The sequence below is a fragment of the Pogona vitticeps genome, chromosome 1 (assembly GCF_051106095.1).
Source record: "Pogona vitticeps strain Pit_001003342236 chromosome 1, PviZW2.1, whole genome shotgun sequence".
Taxonomy (NCBI): domain Eukaryota; kingdom Metazoa; phylum Chordata; class Lepidosauria; order Squamata; family Agamidae; genus Pogona; species Pogona vitticeps.
The window spans coordinates 346972233-346991825 of NC_135783.1; the positions used below are offsets into that span (position 1 = coordinate 346972233).

At 43.5% G+C, this 19593-nt stretch overlaps 1 protein-coding gene across 1 annotated transcript in view; it reads left to right on the forward strand.

Annotated features, from left to right (window-relative positions):
- The window catches only part of KCNH5 (potassium voltage-gated channel subfamily H member 5), a 216315-nt gene that overhangs the window by 24101 nt on the left and 172621 nt on the right, over positions 1 to 19593 (forward strand). The window contains exons 2-4 of the mRNA XM_020809805.3: positions 9467 to 9590; positions 10731 to 10837; positions 16809 to 16937. Coding sequence (XP_020665464.3) covers positions 9467 to 9590; positions 10731 to 10837; positions 16809 to 16937 — 360 coding nt within the window. The remainder of the gene's footprint in view (positions 1 to 9466; positions 9591 to 10730; positions 10838 to 16808; positions 16938 to 19593) is intronic.

A 19593-nucleotide genomic window follows, 5' to 3' on the forward strand; every position in this document is an offset into this window, starting at 1 on the left:
CCCTATTTCCAGCCAATCCAAACTGAAACCATTTTGGACACCAGGGCTGTGATTATTGGAATGAGACTTATTGCATTCAGGATCTGTTGGGAGGCTTCAACAAGTTGATCTGCGGTTGAACCCCTTGGATCATGAGCTAAATATAGAACAAGGGAAGAACAGCTTCATGAAAGCCAGCGGGCAATAATTGCGTTGGCCACAAGGGGTCTCACTATTTGCTATTCCTTCCACCTGCAAAGATTTAGAAAACAGTAAAACAGAATTATTGAGCAATGCTGGTGGGGAATATTTGCAAGAACGGTAGACTAGATGAGAAATGGAGGGGCCGACGCCACACTCTTTGGACCACTGCAAGGATGGGCTGGTGTGCTCTTAAAGACAGCGATCAGGCAATGTCTTTCTTGGAGCGAACCAGGCTGTTCCCCCCCCCCCCACCCATCAGTCTTACTCTGCTCCTTTCTGGCCTCTGTCAAGGAGTCTTGACTTGGAGTGGGTGGGTGGGCTAGGCTTTTATTTTGTCCTTTTATTGCCCATTCTGTCCCTAAGCAGTGGGGTGTGTGACATCTTCAAGTTGGTTTGGCGATGACAGGTAGAGCGAAGACGCTCCCTTTCTCCTCTTCCCTTGCTGTGTTTTCTAAATAGATTTTTTAAAATAGGTTTCCAGAGACACGCTGTGCTAGTTCAGCCATAGACTTGTATGAGAGGGAGAGAGGAGCTTCAAAAGCTTTAGGCAAGACCTTGTTGGCTTCTTGTACCTGAGGTGGATGGGTGTGAATGTGGGGGTGGTGGATGTAACTGCTGGAAGTTACTCCTGGATCTTCCTTTGAGGCAGATCTCTGAGGTCTTCTGGGGAGAAGGGAGGGGAGATCTGTTTTCTTTGCCAGCGGCTCAGTGTCTCATAACAAACATCTCTTCTTCTGTTGTACCTGCTCTGGCTTCTTTATTGTTCTTACCTATTATTTGTCCAGCTTTCTGGATAGCTCTGTCAGTTAAGTATCCAGCTGTGGAGCCAAAGGTTGGCAGTTCAATTCTCCTCTGTGCCTCTAAGGAATAGAGCCAGCCTGGGTGGCCTTGGGCGAGCTGTATCATCCCAGGACACCCCCAGGAGAAGGGAAGGGTAAGCCCACTTCTGAGTACTCTTTTCCCAGTGACCCAGGAAAGGGTCATCGTAAGTCAGAATTGACTTGAAGGCAATGATGATGATGTGCCAGAGATCTTGGCAGGAGAGAAACACATCAGGAATGTTACCAAGGACTTGGAGGGGGTGGAGAAGGACTTCCAACACCATTGCACATAAGAGCACACAATTGTTATAGGGGTTTCAGGGTGTTTCAGATGGAATAAATTGGAATTGACATCGTTGTTATTTTTTCCCCCAGTACTATGTCATTAAATGCCTCCATATACTTCCAAGTCTGATCCAGCTGCCCTGGTTCTGACCTCCCATTTTATTACTTTTTTCCTTGATGGTCTGAGTCTGAAGTCAGTGAAAGAAATGTGTGGGTTTTTGTTTTTGTTTTTTGTTTTTGCTTAATTCTTCCAAAATCCCAGAGGCTGAGGTTTTGTTTCGGATGGGTAGAATGAAAACATGGCCTTATGAGATAAGATACGTTTATTTTATTTTAGAGTGTCCAAGAGAGAGTATTCAAGAGTCTCTCAGGAAAGTTATTTTGACAGGGCAGTTGGTTTTCCCATGCTCATTTGCCCGCGGAAGTAGCTGACAATATTTTGACAGCAGGGAGGCTGCATGAAAACGGTATTGTCAAAGAAACTGCCCAGGAATCTTCTTTTGCTTTCCCCTGGAACTGGCTGTAGCCGATGCAGCTTCTCGAAGATGCAAAGCTGTTATGCAGGCTGGCAAAGTGGAAGATTACGCTGGTGGTTTTTTCCCCAGTGGAGATTCCATTTACTCATTGACTACGAGCCCATCTACATAAAGGAAGTAAGAAGGCTCTCAATCATAGAGCATTTGAGATGTAATTTTATTTATTTATTTATAGATTACAGCATCCTCCAATGCTGGTCTGGGCGTTCTCTGTGTTGCTCTGTTCCTATTTGAAAGGAATTAGGGAGAGTGCCCCTAGTTTTTTCTTTTCCTTTATCTTCCTCTCTGATTTTCCCTCTCGGTCTTATTTCTTGCATCAGGAATCCAGATGGGAAAAAAAAAACATTGTTTAGTCCAGTTTTCCCCCCCCCTTCTAATCAACAACTTTTCTACATGTAAGGGTTATAAAGGGAGAGATACAAAGGTGTGGAGGGAGGACAGAGGGATGTGGGAATGGAAACAAACTGCAGTGATCATGGAGCCCAAGAAAGTAAAATCTGTCACTGCCTCCATCTGTGAGAGACACTTTATGGATACCTAAACGTGGCTCACCTGGGAGACGGGCCTAAACTATAATAAGGCCTTGAGGCCTAGTCAGGCCTACTCCACCCTGTATCTGCCCTGGTGGTAACTGGGAGCTAGGTGAAGCTAGGCCTAGCTCAGCCTCAAATCCTTCCAGCCTTGTGATTGGATAGTCATAGGGGCCTGGCTATGAGTGGTGGTGGTGACAACAACAACATGTTCCTTCTTTAGGCCTTAAGATGTCACATCCTCTGTTGCTGCCTCTGCAGTGAGCAGCCAGGCCACCGGTTTGACGGTGATGTTTCTAGCTGATGGGTAAAACCCGCCTTTGTTCCCATGGGGAGAAAGAGGTTGGGCAGGCCTCCCAGGCAGCAGCTACTATACCCAAGAATCAGCAGCTCAGGCTGAATTGCACACTGGTAAATATTCTGTTGCCACTCCAAGGATCCACGAACCAAGACCTGCAGTAGAAAATTCCTGGCTGTGGAAGAAAAGTGTGCCACCTCTTCCAGGAGAAGACCAATTATCTACATGTACATTATGGCAGTGGTCCCCGACGTTTTTGGCACTGCAGACCGGTTTATCATGCATGTGTGCAGGGCTGCATGTGTGTGGGGGATCTGTGTGTGTAAGTGAGGGGTGTGCATGTGTCTGAGTGTGTGTGGGGGTGTGTGAGTGGGGGGCCATGGGGGGCAGGAGATCTGTCTCTGCGGCCTGGTCCTGCCAAGGCCAGGGCCCAAGACCGATGGTTGGGGACCCCTGCATTATCTATCTATCTATCTATCTATCTATCTATCTATCTATCTATCTATCTATCTATCTATCTATCTATCTATCTATCTATCTATCTATCTATCTATCTATCTATCTATCTATCTATCTATCTATCTATCTATCTATCTATCTATCTATCTATCTATCTATCTATCTATCTATCTATCTATTGCACTTATATGCCACCCATCTAGACATTGTCTACTCTGGGCGGCTCACAACAAGATAAAAAATTATGGTTTCATTCCAGAATCATTTCAGAATTCCTTTGACACAAAAGCATTGTTCGCCCCCCCAATTCCTGCATCTAAATTTTAGGCAATCTCCCCCCTCTTCCCGATTGTGAACCATTTGCAAAGGACAAGAGGGGTTTAAGTGAAGGGGAGGACAATGTTACTCCTTTGTCCCCATCTTTCAGCACATATTGTTGTTGTTTGGTCGTTAAGTTGTGCCCCAATCTCTGTGACCCCATGGACCAGAGCACGCCAGGCCCTCCTATCTTCCACTGGCTCCCGGAGTTGTGTCAGATTCATGTTGGTCGCTTCGATGACCCTGTCCAGCCATCTCGTCCTCTGTCGTCCTACTTCTCCTCTTGCCTTCACACTTTCCCAACATCAGGGTCTTTTCCAGGGAGTCTTCTCTTCAGAGAATTCCCCCATTCACTTAAACCCATCCTGTCCTTCGCAAATCGTTCACAATCGGGGGGGAAATTGGCTAAAATTTAGATACAGGGATTTGGGAGGGGGGGACAGTACAGCACATACTGTACTACAATTTGGATCTAACCATACATGAGCATTTATCTTATTTTTTCCGTCTTTCTAAGGAACTGGGGGTATCTTTGACTTTGCTTGTCTTCTTTTCCCTCAGCAGATTTCTTCGGCTCTTTTTTAAGGACTATAATTCTCTGTGAGCAAAGGAAATATTAAGTAATGACTCTGCCCCTCACCCAAATGAAAGCCATTCCAATCTTTTCTAATCTTTTAAAGAAAGAAATAATCAAATGCAATTAGTTTACCCGCTCTTGTGGAATGATACAGCTTTTTGTGTCTTCATATCGTTATGTAACCTTCACTGTTAAAAACGATCACATGCATTAGTCAGAGAATTCTGGCATATTTTCTTTTTTGGCCAAAAAAAGCCTTCCAATGTTTGCCTTAGACTAGAGGATCATGTGAAGTTGGAAGGCGAGACTGTGCTACAAATCCAGAGGACCCAGGTTAAAACTTATTTATTTAGGGAATATTTTTAGAACCCTCTTCACCCAACCTATCCCCGAAGCCCTGTACAGCCAGATTATAAATTTTATATTGATGTTTTAATTTTTAAAATCATCTATGGGCAACAGAGCACAACAAAAGTGTGAAAAGCACCATAATATATCAGCAAAGCGGATGCCCCCCCTGCACAATTCATATTGTACGCTAAAAGCTTATAATGTAGACCTTGACAAAGTTACTTCGTTAAACTCCTAGAATTCAATATAGGTACAGCTACAAAATTAAGTAGAAAATGCAAGTCTTGGGACTTGTAATGTATGCATCCTCAGAGGCTCACTTGGACATACTGTACACATTTTTTCACTCTGATGCATATCCGGAGAATGTTAAAAACACAGAACTGTTGAATTAGCCAAAATTATTGCTACCTCCCATGTGCCTACCTCCGTATCTTAATCTCCCCTTGGTTATGATCGTAAATCGTTATTTTAATTTTATTCTGTTTTATTCATCCGTTGTGTTTTCATCCTACTTGTTTTGTTCCACAGTCCCTGGAGGCAGATTACGAAACAATAAGCAAGTGTTTTTAAGAATAGCTATAATTAAATCACAGTAAAATGACAACAGATTAAAAAGAAGCAGGATCCTCAGTCAGGATGGGAGGTAAACATCCAGCTACGTTGCACAGACCGGGAGAACTTTTTAAAAAGAATAATAGCGCAAGCTTGCGTCTTAAAGGTCAACAAAGAGTTGTCTCTATATACAGCAATCAAGGATCTGGAACCAAGGGGCTGTAGCAGAGAAGGCCATGCTTTTATTGCAAGGGCAACATTTTATTTCATTGCAAAATCCAGCAGTCAGAAGTAGCTGTGGACTCACTTTGTTTTCCCCTCCATATCATGTCTTCCTGTTTGGGCAGATGTTTAATTTGGTTTGTTATGGTTTGGTTTGTTGCGATGCTGGATTGTTTTTCGGTTGTCGTCAGCTAAAATCTTTTTATTTTTGAATGTTAACCTAGATTTATCAGATATACTGAGCCTACAATAATAATTTATTTATTTATTTATTTATTTATTTATTTATTTATTTATTTTATTTGTATCCTGCCCATCTGGTGTATACAACCACTCTAGGCGGCTTTCAAATAATGTAGACAACTAATAAAAATAAGGGGATGTGGTGGCGCTGCGGGCTAAACCGCAGAAGCCTTTGTGTGCTGCAGGGTCAGAAGACCAGCAGTTGTAAGATCGAATCCACGCGACGGAGTGAGCTCCCATCGCTTTGTCCCAGCTCCTCGCCAACCTAGCAGTTCGAAAGCATGTAAATGCGAGTAGATAAATAGGTACCATCTCGGTGGGAAGGTAAACAGTATTCCTAATCTAAGTCGTGCTGGCCATGTGATAACGGAAACTGTGTTCGGACAAATGCTGGCTCTACGGCTTGGAAACGGGGATGAGCACCGCCCTCTAGAGTCGGACACGACTGACTAAAATGTCAAGGGGAACCTTTACCTTTACCTAATAAAAATAACACAAATTTATTACATGCATCTTCCAATGACAATTTACAAAACAAAATTAGAGTAAAGAGTAAATGAAGAAAGAATGAAAAGAAAGAATCAAGCATAGACTGGAGGGAAGTCCTGAATAAACATCCATGTTTTAATTGGTTTTTAAAGATACCCAGTGTAGGGGCCACACGGATCCCCAGATGGAGATTGTTCCAGAGGCGAGGAGCCACCGCTGAGAAGGCACGGTTTTGTGTCTTTTCCTTCTGGGCCTCTCTCGGCGTCAAGCCCCTCAGCCTCACGTCCTGACTCGTACGAGTGATCTAGGTAGACCTTGGTGGGAGCAGGCTTTCCGCCAGATATTGAGATCCTAAACCGTTTAGGGCCTTGTAAGTAAGCATTAAAACTTTGAAGTCGATGCGGAATCGAATGGGCAGCCAATGCAGTGCAGCCAGAATAGGAGAAATATGCTGGTATTTTCTCGCTCCACTAAGGAGTCTGGCCGCCACATTCTGCATCACCTGGAGTTTCCGCATCAGCCTCAAAGGCAGCCCCACGTAGAGCGCGTTGCAGTGGTCTAATCTTGAGATTACAAGCGCATGCACCAAGATGGCCAGCGCCCCCGTATCAAGGTAGGGTCACAGCCGGGCAATCAGCCAGAGATGGAAAAAGGCGGTGCGGACTACCGACGCCACCTGTGTTTCCATGGTGAGCGTCGGGTCCAGATGGATCCCCAAGCTGTGCACCCCACTCTTTGCGGCCAAGGTCACACCTCCCCAAATGAGAGAGAGAGTCACCCAAGCCGCCGACCACAGGGGCACCCACCCTCAGAACCTCCATCTTGTCCGGGTTCAGCCTAAGCCCATTTTCCTGCATCCATTGCAGTACGGTCCCCTTCTTGGTGAACAGACTGAAAGAAGCATGAAACAAGACAGAAACACTTAGAAGTCCCCAAAAGTAGTAATGTAGCATGCAAAGTATAGACTGAGCTGGAACCTTTATCAGTGATGTGCTAGTTTTTGTTTCTTGCAAGAGATTTATTATATGAAGAGAAATCAAAGTCCTTTCCTTCAGCTTCAGACTGAGGTGTCACTGTACCTTTTCTCCTGTCTGTCTCCCAAAGCTGGAATAGAAGGCTATCAATGTCCCTCTTCAATCCGAGACAAACCCCACATAGCTTACTTACTTCTGAGTCCCTCCTCAGTTTGCCCGCCCGCCTTCCCCTCTGTGCGGAGATGTGCGTGTGTGTGGCTACACACTTTTGCTCCCAACGCTGCCCAATATTAGCTGCTTTGCCTCCCACCACACCAATGACAGCGGCTACTGCCAAAAAGAGTAATTAAAAATAATTACTTCAGAATAATTGTGTGAAAAAAACCATACAATTAAAGCAACCTTAAACCACAACTAATTAACTGCCCTTTAAAAGTGCCTTCATACCATTTAAGATTTTACAATTCCATTAAAGTAAAAATATTTTAAATAAGATAATAAATAATTCTCTTGCAAGCTCTTGCATGCGCTTAGACCAGGTTGCAGGCAGCGGTTAGCTTAGAGACTACATACAACTCCAACTGTATCATGTCTTGTACTGATGTAAGATAAATGTACCTATATAAGATTTGAAAAGATAGACATTTTCAAATGAAATATCCAAGTGTTTCATAGAATAAGTACACAAAAAAACAAAAACAGATAGCTATTAAAAGTTGGACAAATTTGGATTGATTGGCTCTGATAACTTCACGGAACTGATATTCAGACCATATAGTCTCCTTCTTACTAAAACAATAGGTAAAAGGTTCCCCTTGACATTTAGTCCAGTTGTGTCCGACTCTAGGGTGCAGTGCTCATCCCTGTGTCCAAGCCGTAGAACCAGTGTTTGTCCGTAGACAGTTTCCATGGCCAGCGCAACTAGACACGGAACACTGTTACCTTCCCAACGTGATGGTACCTATTTATCTACTCGCATTTACATGCTTTTGAACTGCTAGGTTGGCAGGAGCTGGGACAAGCGAAGGGAGCTCACTCAGTTGCGTGGATTCGATCTTACAATGGCTGGTCTTCTGACCTTGCAGCACAGAGGCTTCAGCGGTTTAACCCGCAGTGCCACCACGTCCCTTTTTAAAAAAATAATAGCCAGTGGAAAAGGACTTAAAATGAGTTAGGAATCAGGTTTTCAAGAAACTCTATCAGATGACCCTTTGGCCAAAATTTGGTCTCAGAAACTTTTGATGTGTCAGTTCAGTGACATAAATATTATAGAACATGATATAAAATTTCTAGAATGGTAGAATTCAGGAACAGTTTTGTATCGGAGAGACTGTTGACTCAGGGGCACAGACCAGCATATGCGATGGAATTGTCTAATTGTCAGAACTTTAAAAACTGAATAATTGAAGATTTGTCTCTTTTATTTTGAAAAAAGATGATAGTAAAAGATTCCAAGCTCTGTTTATTAAGCCTCTCTGAGGGGGAAAACAACCCCTTTTGTACAAAGAACTTGTTTGATTCAGTATTGTAATAATTTGTAATGTACTAAAAGGTTGGAAAATAGTGGTGACTAGTCATTGTCCGTGTGACATAATAAGATTTTGCTTACAGACAGTTTGGAAAAACTGTCTTAAGGTAGCTTAACAACAAGGGAAGAATCAAGCCAAGTGTGTATTTTTTTAACTGGTCTCCATTTCTTTTAATAAGTTAACGATGAAAGTGAATACATTCCAGATACTGTAATAATAGAGTGGAAAGATGGCATTCGTTAGAATAATATGAACGGGAGTAACTAATGGGTGTATTCAAGGTATCTTCTGGACTATCAATAAGATGGTAGAAGGTTGTGAATAGCAGTTATTATTAGTGGTGGGTTGGAAAGGGGACAATGAATAAATATATGGAAAATCAGATGTAAGGGAGTCTGTAATGAGTGGCTGTAGATGGTGATTTGACTTCTCATCTGTTAGTCTACACACAGTACTTAGCTGATGATCATGCCTACTATCCCTAACATGAACTGCTGAATCACTCAGAGGGTTAGGTCTCCAGTTGCAGAGCTAGAGGTTGGGAGTTTGATTCCCCGCTGTGCCTCCTTGGCAGGGGCTGGACTTGATGATCTACAGGGTCCCTTCCAACTCTGCAGCTTTAATATTATGATGATGGTACTATTATCATGTGTAAACCCATAGCCAGAGCTTCAGAAACATACTTTTGGGCTACAGCTTACAGAATTCCTCAGGTGGAATGGCTTTTTTTAAAAATTTGGTAGCCTTAAGTCCAAAAAGGCCACCTTTTCCAAGCTCAGCTAATACCACGATGATGCGCACACAAGAAGGAGAAACAGGCAGGTTTGGGGGACTCTACATGCCTGCAATAATGTTTAAGGGGGCAAGGCAAAAGGGGTTCCTTAAAACAGCCCATTGAGAACTGAGCAGAGACTGCTGAGCATCTGGTAGCAGAGAAGAATATAAAACTGGGAAAGTGGTGGCAATGGGATGGAAGATCTTGGAGCCAAGGTGGCTCAATTTCTGTAGTCCACACTACCACATTTTGTTGCAGTGCCTTTCATTTGATGTGGCAGCGAATTTCAATACAGTATTGTCTTTCCTTCTTTCCATGCAGAATCAAGTTTTTTGCTGGGGAATGCTCAAATCGTGGACTGGCCTGTAGTTTATAGTAATGACGGATTTTGTAAACTCTCTGGATACCACCGAGCGGACGTCATGCAGAAAAGTAGCACCTGCAGGTAAGTCTCGTGGATTACTCTGCTTGGTGTAAGGGAGATCCTTTCGGATTTTTGATTTTTGAAATTGCTATTTAGCATAACAAGTGACTGCCCGGTAGCTAGAAACTTTCTGTTTTAAAGAGAAGCTGTCTATTCATTTCAGAATGAAGGGAAGTCTAAAGACAACGGAGCTCATTTAGTTCAGCTCTGATTCATTTTTTGAAGTCCCATAAAGAAAAAAAATGTATTCATGTGTAAGTGGATGAACCCAAAATCTACAGGTAGATCAGCCCGAAATTCACAGGCAAAGAATAACCTTATTAAGATCAACCACAAGTTCACAAAATATTCAAGGTTTCAATTTCTCCAGAATCCTTTGTGTGGCTTGATTATTTCCAGAGATCTGGGAACGGTATACACCCATATCTTGACCTTGGAATGCCATGTTTACCCTCAAGGGGCAAACCCTTTAGCAAGAATTATAAAACTGGGTGTGCCTGATAGATAGGCAAGGTAGAGAAGCTGGATCAATCCATAGGCTGGTGTATGAATTTGTTGTGCAGCTACAACTCTAGAACATGCAAGATAATAAAAAAGAGTAATTCTGAGCATGTCTAAATGGCACATACTACAATGGTGGCAGGTTGTCAAGGCTCTATTTCATGAAATGGCCGGTTGAAAGTCTAAGAGGCAAGACCCCAAAATGTGAGTGTGAAGGCCCGCATCAGACCTTACAAACCTGGGACAAAATGCTGTTCTTTAAAAAAGGGTCTTCTGGAGCTCTCTCTCTCTCTGTGTCTCTTGTGTTGTGTGGGACAAGATTAGGAATATTACACTTTTAGGTATTATTAACTCATCCTCTCTCTTAGTTTAGTGGATTCTTGAAGTATACCCAAGCTACCCCTCAAATTGAACACTCTACGGCCTGAATATCAATCTTCCCTCAAAGAAGGGAGCTTGCCACCTATATTTGCTTCAGAGGGTCTTTGTAACTAAATGTTGAGGAAAACAAGCTGTAAATTAGAGTTAAGCATATGTAGGCTGCAGTTATGCTACAGTCCAAACTATAAAAATGTCTACAAATATGTTGTTCTTGTTATAAAGCCAACAAGAATTCTCATTTTCTTCTTCTGCCTCCATTTCTTTTATGTCTTCCTCCAGTTTTATGTATGGGGAACTCACCGATAAGAAAACCATTGAAAAAGTCAGACACACGTTTGACAACTATGAATCAAACTGCTTCGAAATACTCCTGTACAAGAAAAACAGTATGTATGAAATTATGCAGATTCTGTTGCATTTGAAAGCACATTTTAATGGCAGACTGATTTTTCAAGTGTTGATCGTTGTGCAGCCAAGATGGTACTACCCATATTCAAAAGATGGAGGAGATAGCCTCAGTGGTGGCTCCCTTCTTTTGAAATGTTCTTTCTAAGGAGGTCGATTTGGCTCCAACTTTTTTATCTCTTTGGTATCCAGTTAAGACACCCCATCTCCTTCCCAGCATTTGATACGATGTAATCTCCCTGTTGAACTATCAGCTTTGTTGTTGTTTAGTCATTAAGTCGTGTCTGACTCTTCGTGACCCCATGGACCAGAGCACGCCAGGCCCTCCTGTCTTCCACTGCCTCCCAGAGTTGGGTCAAAGTCATGTTCGTAGTTTTGATGACACTGTCCAACCATCTCGTCCTCTGTCGTCCCAATCTCCTCTTGTCCCCACACTTTCCCACCATCAGGGTCTTTTCCAGGGAGTCTTCTCTTCTCATGAGATGGCCAAAGTATTGGAGCCTCAGCTTCAGGATCTGTCCTTCCAGTGAGCACTCAGGGTTGATTTCCTTTAGGTCAGTTTATTAACCTTATACTTTCCATTATGAATGGCTTTGATCATTTAAAATATTTTATCTGTAACATGTCTAGAGTTAAGCCTCCCCCCCAGAAAAAAAATCACACAAGAAATGGAAGTAATTATGCTACTGTTACTACTAATATCCAGTTAAGTACTCTGTTAGTCTGTTTCCACAGGCTGGCAGAATTACAAGGGAGAAAGAAATGGAAGGGAAGAGGGGAAAATATTTTTTCATCTTGTTTCCTTTCTCCTTTTCCCCTTAATTAATATATTTAGTATTTATTATTTCCATTTCTATATCACCCCATTAGTGTGAACACTCTCTAGGTGGTTCACAACCTGGAATAAAATCATATGATAAAAACTGCAGTGTATAATAAATACAATAAAAACTCCATTGCTAGCTAAACCAATAAACCTGCCTTTAAATAGAATTGCACAGATGAAAACTAGAGATGAGCTAAGCTTCAGTGGTTTGGCAAAGCTCTGTAGGAAACGTATTCCAGAGGGAATGGGCCACAACTGAGAAAGTTCCATTCCTGGTTCTGGCTGTTTTGGCCTCCTTGGGTGTCCTAATTTTTAGCATCAAGGGCTGTGAGGAACAGGTGGGAGGGATAGTTTTTTTGTGGGAGAGACGATCCACCAAGTATTGAGGTCCTAAAGCGTTAAGGTCTTTGTGGGTCATAACCAGCACCTTGAATCGGGTAAAGGAAACTAAGAGGGAACCAGTGAAGGCATACGAAGACTGGGGTTATGTGTCCATATCTGATGGTACCTGTGACCAGTCTGGATTCTGGATTATATGGACCATTGATCTGATTGAGGGGGGGGGCTCCTCTTGCATTCCTTATTGATGTTGTTCTGTCCTGTTCAAGTTGCCTCCCACTGATGGTGACCCTTTGAATGAGCGACCTCCAAAAGGTTCTGTCTTCCAACTGCCCTGTTCAGCTCTTGTAAACAAAAACCTTTGGCTTCCTTTAGGGAGTCAGTCCGTTGTGTAGTCAGTCTTCCTCTCTTCCTGCTGCCTTCCACCTCTCCCAGCATCATTGTCCTTTCCAAAGAATCCTGTCATCTCAGGATGTGCCCAAAGTAGGACAATCTCAGTTTCAACATTTTTGCCTCCAGAGATAGTTCAGGCTTGATTTGATCTAGGACCCACTTGATTGTCTTTTGAGCAGTCCAGGGTATCTTTGCAAAGCTTTCCTCCAGCACCACATTTCAAACAAATCATTCCCCCCCCCCGTCAGCTTTCTTAATCGTCCACCTTTCATATTCATGCATAGTGATCAGAAACACAAGAGTGCTGATGGTCTTGATCTTGGTGTCCAGTGACACATCCTTACACTTGATGATCTTTTCTGGTTCCTTCATTGTTGCCCTTCTTCGTCTCGGTCTTCTTCTGATTTCTTAGCTGCAATCTCCATCTGGAGTGATGATTGCATTCTTAGCCTGACCAAAAGAAAAGGAGAGATTGGCTGAGGACCAGGGAAAAGGGACAAGTAAAATCATTTCTGCCTTCCCACGCTTCATTTTAAAAACACCTCGAACATTTCACAAATCTTGTTCAAATCAAAAATATATCATTCTAAAGTCAGGCAAAGCAAAGGTGATCATGTTACTGGGAAGTAACATCTTCCAAAGCAGGAAAGATTCATTTTTCTGAACATGTGACTTGCCGCTTGGTGGCTGATTCAAGATGACCGAATGAGCCTTAAGGTTGAATAGTGACTTGAAGACAAGCCTCTCCATGTCATGTCTGGCAACTTCCCATTTTACCTATGGCTGTGCCTTCAATGGGTGGGTAAAGCACCCTTTTACCATGTTTATTTCTATACACTGGTGCCTCACTTAACGACAATAATCCGTTCCAAGAAAATTGCCGTTAAGCGAAAACATCGTAAAGTGAAATTAAAAAGCCCATTAAAATGCATTGAAACCCATCCAATGCGTTCCAATGGGGTAAGAACTCACCATCCAGCGAAGATCCTCCATACGGTGGCCATTTTCGCTGCCTGTATAGTGAGGAATCCATCCCTAAGCATAGCGGGGAGCCATTTTAAGCACCCGGCAGCCATTTTGAAAACCCAACGATCAGCTGTTTTTTATCGTCGTAAAGCGAAAATCGGGAACCGATCATTGCTAAGTGAAACTCCCACATTTAGACCATCTTTTGCGATCGCAATTGCAACTGCAAAAAGATCGACGTAAAGCGGATTTGTCATAATGCGGGGCAATCGTTAAGCGAGGCACCACTGTAGTTTCGAGGTGCATGGAAGTTAATAATATCAGTGGAAGTCACAATAACATTGGGAAAGTCATTTTTCCAAGCTCAGTCTGGCAAGGAAGACAAATATGCCTCTCTCATAATGCTTGGAAATAAGTAAATTAACCACCACCTTTGAACTGCAGTGCTGGAAGGGACCCTATGATTCATCGAATCTTCTCAAGGAGGCCCAGTGGGGAATTGAACTCCCAACTTCTGGCTCCGCCACCAGAGACCTAAACCACTGAGCTTCTCACCAAAGCTGTTGTCCTGCTCAGAATGGGAAATGGAATTATCGACCTGTGCAGGGAATCCTTCTGAATTTCATCTATTTCAAGACCAACTCCTGGACATGAATTAGCCGATGCAGAATCTATTTCTAAACGGAACTGAGAGGAGTTTGGCAAAGTCATATTAAAGTGTTTGTTTACTGATCCGTGTTAAGTATTCTTAGATGTGAGCCCTGGATACAAGAAGATCCATGTCAGATCAAACTGCAGTTCTCTCTGATTCAGCAATCTCTTCCTCCTTGCACCCACTTTGGGAAGCCCACAAGCAAAACACAAACGGAGTGTGTTTGTAAGGTTAGCAGCTATTGCCCCAGTAACTGACACTTCACACTTATTTGTATGGCCAACAACCAACATACCTTCCAGTAAAGGAGAAGAGGCAAAACCAACCCCCATAGCATATTCTGAAAGCAGGAGCGCATGAATTTTTGGGATTTTAAAGAGTAGTTGAGTAACCAGCACATTGCTCTTTGGAAGCTCAATGGAGTGAACGTGTCTATGTTTGGAGGAATCCTTTTTCTGGATATCCAAAGATCTGCTGCTGCTGAGCGTGGAGGTCCCTTGAAGCTCTGATGACTATCGGCAGGCAGGCTGACAAGTCTTCTTAGTCTAACTCCTCATTTTGAAGGTATCTGAGTTAGGGTCAACCACCAATTCTTACAACAGCAAGTTCGTGTTTTGTCCAGCCCAAATTCCATCAGCTTTACGAGATGTCTGAGAGTGATAGTTATATCAGAGTCACCTGCAGAGCTGGAACTAGTAATTTTTACCACCCAGGACAAGCTGCACCCCCTGAGGGATGGGCACGGATCAACCCCAAGAAAAAGGAAGAGGAGAATGTGGTCATGTTCGGCCTGCAAGAGGGATAGGATAATACTATGGGATGCCTCCCAAAAGGGAAACAAAGTTTATGCCTTCAAGGTGCTTAGGGCCAAAAGAAGCTGCCATTAATTTTCCTAACACTCCTTCACGGCCACACATCTAGATTTTGGTGCCCTCTACATGTGGGGGCCGTTAGGCAAAGCCCCAGTTGCCTTGCCTTGGGTTACATACAGCCCTGGTTACTTCTCACTGTCTATTTTTCTTTCCTGTCCCATGGATAACTTTTATAAATCTTGATCATCTGGCTGCACTTGGCATTTCGTGTGAGAGCTACTGTTCTAAGAACACTCTTGGAAATGGCCTCTGGTCAAAATACAGGGCAAACCTGATGTTCTGATTGGTCTTATGCTGCCCTGAACATATGGTGTTTATTTCCACTGGTCAGACTGTATTCATCTATCCGAGGTCACAACTTGGAAAACCTAATATTTTTTTACACCAGAATTTCCAATACCCTCCAACCATTGTGGCTGATTTATCTCAGGCTTGGAGTTTGGAGAAGTTCCTTTTCTGCATGATTAACTCCCAGTAACTTCCACTAGTAGGCAGAGAATGAGAAGTAACTCTCTCATCCACTGCCTACTGTTCTCTGAAGCACCACCTATTCAAAATGTCAGGAAAGGGTCTTTTCTGTTAAATGTTCCTAGATGTATTGATTTATTTGGAACTAGCAAGGGATGGGGCTGAGTCTTAGATGTTCTGTATGTAGAGCAGTTCCTCTTCCATGAAGCTCTTGAGCTCTCTGAATTTAAATCAACACTTCTAGACGATGGCACAAATTCTTGAAGTACCCTTCTTTGCTCTTGATGGCAACCTCTCATCTTTTGAGTTTCTGGTTGTCTGCTCTTTTCTGCAGTGCTTGCACTTGTTAAGGCAAATCTCCGGAGTCAACCATGCGGGTCATGGTCTCAAGAGCTGCCATTCTCGTGTTTCCAGTTGGCTGCCAAGCAGAATCCTGAAATCATTCACTCATACACAACACACGCCCCTCTCTCCAACACATAGTCAGAAAGACTTTCTGCAGGCTTGGTTTATTAAAAGGATTCAGTTCCTGTTTTGGAATGTAACTCCTAGGATCTTCTAGTCACCTGTCTGAAAGATTTTTAGGCAGTTTGGGGAGTTGACATTTTTTTTAAAAAAGGGTTTTGTGTGAACAGGACAATCTTGGATGTGTGGGTATTAACTGAGTTCACATTGTGGACAACCTATGGTGCAGCCCACTGGATGTTACTTCCTGGCAAGCACATGACACGCCTGCCCACAACCTGACCTTAATCCATGCCCATGCTGGACATTTTTGATCTAGCATTAGGATTCATTTGCTGTATCAGGCGCACACTTTAGAAGGTGCTATAAAAAGCAGACTTTACCTCCTGCAAAGCCACTACAAACTTTGGCACAGGTTCCAAGAGAATTGCAAACTTCAGGATCCTTAGTAAGGAGCAATTCAAGAGAAAATTGGACATCCATCAGGCAGATCTGCTTTGATTTGTATTCCTGCCTTGAGCAGGGGTTGGACTTGATGGCCATAAAGGCTGCTTCCAACTCCATTATTCCATGATTCTAAAGTGCTCACTGGAAGGACAGATCCTGAAGCTGAGGCTCCAATACTTTGGCCATCTAATGAGAAGAGAAGACTCCCTCATGTTGGGAAAGTGTGAAGGCAAGAGGAGAAGGGGACGACAGAGGACGAGATGGTTGGACAGTGTCATTGAAGCGACTAACATGCCTCTGACCCAACTCCAGGAGGCAGTGGAAGACACTATTAGAGTCCCATAGATTTTAGTGCTTTATTCTGCCATTATGTGCAGTGTTCATTATATGGCTTCAGTGTGTTGAAGGGGGGGACTCACTTGTTCTGCAGAATAATTAGGAGTAATTATGATGGCAAGACCACCTTTGTTTTATTATTTTCCTCCACATCAGGTGTATTTTATTTAATGTCCTTTTGATTGCAGGAACACCTGTCTGGTTTTACATGCAGATTGCGCCCATAAGAAACGAACACGACAAAGTAGTGTTATTCCTGTGCACTTTTAAAGATATCACTTTATTCAAGCAGCCGATCGAAGATGAGTCAACCAAAGGTAATTTTTTTAAAGACATGTGTTTCTATCTTGGAATGAGCGGTTGATCAGCAAAGAAGTACTGTAATGAATGAATAAAGACCAAGATTACAGTTCTGATATCCAAATTCCAGTCCAAATCTTAGTGCATCCAATGGACTCACATTAAAAGTCATCAAGCAGTTCTCAGTGTTAATCTGTTTGTCAGAAGTGGGGAGCTTTCCAGACATGCCAACCCCAGTATGTGTGTGTGGTGGATTATGCCTACCAAATATCAAGTAAATAGGCACAGAGAGTTTGTGTTGGGCGCCATTCAAAAATCAGAACAACCAGTTCCTTTTAAAAATTTCTTGGAAGAATCAGAAGAAAGTTGATGGGACAGTCGCAGGCACACTTTCAGAGCGATAGAAGAAGGGGTGATTTTTCCAGGGCAGCCAGGAGCCCTCAGCACTGAAATGCATTACAGTGGTGCCTCGCTTAGCGATTGCCTCGTTTAACGATGTATTTGCTTAACAATGGTTTTTTTGAGTGATTTTACGCTCTGTTTAGCGATGTTTCCTATGAGGAAATTTCGCATAGCGATGTTCGGGACCTTGCCTCGCTTAGCGATGACAGTTTAGGTTCCCCTGTTTCGCTTAACGATGTCCATTTTTGCAATTTTAAGTGTGTCTTACAATGTTCAAAAACAGTTTTAAATGCTTGGGATCATTAGTGCACCCTGCAAAACCTGTGCAAACTTAATTTGGCTTTGTTCTGAGTCTTCGTTAATATTTGGTGAATTTTTTTCTCCCCCATTGGAATGCATTGAACTGTAGGTTTGACAGTTTCACAGCTGCGTTATCTACTTCCTAAGCCCCACTCTGTAAACTTCCCAGAGTGGCCTTGGTTGCCAGATGGGTGGTATATAAATCAAATAAATAAGTAAAATAAAAAGATATTGGTTTCAACTGAGTTTTGAAGGACCGGTCAGCATTCACACATTTCTTCATAGTTATTATGGAAAAGGCAGGGTTGTAACTCACAGTTTGGGATTTCAGAGGCTTCATTGCTTTATCAGTTAAGCCTGGATCCCATGGAGACTGACATATGCAAGGAGAGAATAGAGGAATGGGGAGCAACATTTAGGACTCAGCATGCAAGGGACACAGCATACAATGGCCACAATGGCCCTGAGCCTTTCTGCTTCATGTGTTCTGCCCAAGGAGGAGTGGCCGGAGGCAGGAGATATTCTTAGGATAGTTTGCTTTGTAATCTTCCATCAGCAAATTAATGCACTATCTACAGTACATTACGATACCCCGGGGAAAAGTGCTTATTATCCATCCATCCATCCATCCATCCACCCACCCACCCACCCACCCACCTACCTACCTACCTACCTACCTACCTACCTACCTACCTACCTACCTACCTACCTACCTACCTACCTACCTACCTACCTACCTACCTACCTACCTACCTACCTACCTACCTACCTACCTACCTACCTACCTACCTGAGATAAGCGCTGAAAAAACCTCCGCACTATGATGGTGTTGTCTCCGGGAAAACTTTTCTGAATAACCATGTTTTCAAGGATCATTTGAAAATCCCCAGTGAAGAGGCCAGGTGAATTTCAGATGGGAGATTATTCCAGAGGTGGCGGGGGGGGGGAGCAACCGCTGAGAAGGCCTGGTTTCTAGTCTTCTCTTTCCTGGCCGCTCTCGGGGTCAGTGCTCTCGACCACCCAGCCTGGGAAGATTGAGTAGGTCGGGCAGATCGTACTGGAAGGAAATGTTCTGCCAAGTATCAAGATCTTAAACCATTTAGGGCCTTGTCCATTAGCATCATCACCTCGAAGCTGGCATGAAATGGACAGGTAGCCAGTGAAATGCAGCCATGGTAGGGGAGATATGGTAGTATTTCTTCACTCCACTCACTAATCTGGACGCCATATTGTGAATATGTTGGATTTTCTGTAGCTGCTTCATGGGCAGCCCCACATAAAGAGCTTTACAGTAGTCTAACCTCAAGACTACCAGTTAATGAACTAGCGTGATGAGGGACCTGGTGTCAAGGTAAGGATGCAGCTGGGCTTTCCGACTCAGGTGGAAAAAGGTGCAACGGACCACAGACACTGCCTGGGACTCCATTGATAGCGCTGGGTCAAAACGTATGCCCAGACAATGAACCTCATCCTTAGCTGAGAGAGTAGCCCACCAGAAGAAAGGAAGGCCCCCAAACTACAGACACTAGGGGCCCCCACCCACAGGATTTCCGTCTTGTCCGGGTTCAGCCTCAGTCTGTTGTCCTTCATCCATCCCAGCATGGCATACAGGCAGCGCTCAAGGGAGGGGGCTGTAGAAGGGTGGAAGGAGAGATAGAGCTGGGTGTCATCTGCATGTTGGTGAGCTCCAAAACTCATGATGACCTCTCCCAGTGGCCTCATTGGGATGATGATTGACCCCTGTTGGACTCCACAATTAAGAGTCCAAGGAGTGGACATCATCTCCCCAAGCTGCACTCTCTGAGGATGGTCCTCTAAGGAAGGATTGGAGCCAGGCCAAAGCCAAGCCAGGCTCCCAACTCAGAGAGCCTCCCCAAGAGGATACCATGGTAGATGGTATCAAAGACCACTAAGAAGTCAAGGAGGACGAGCAAAGACATTTTGCCCCTATCCATCTTCCTGAAAAAGTCA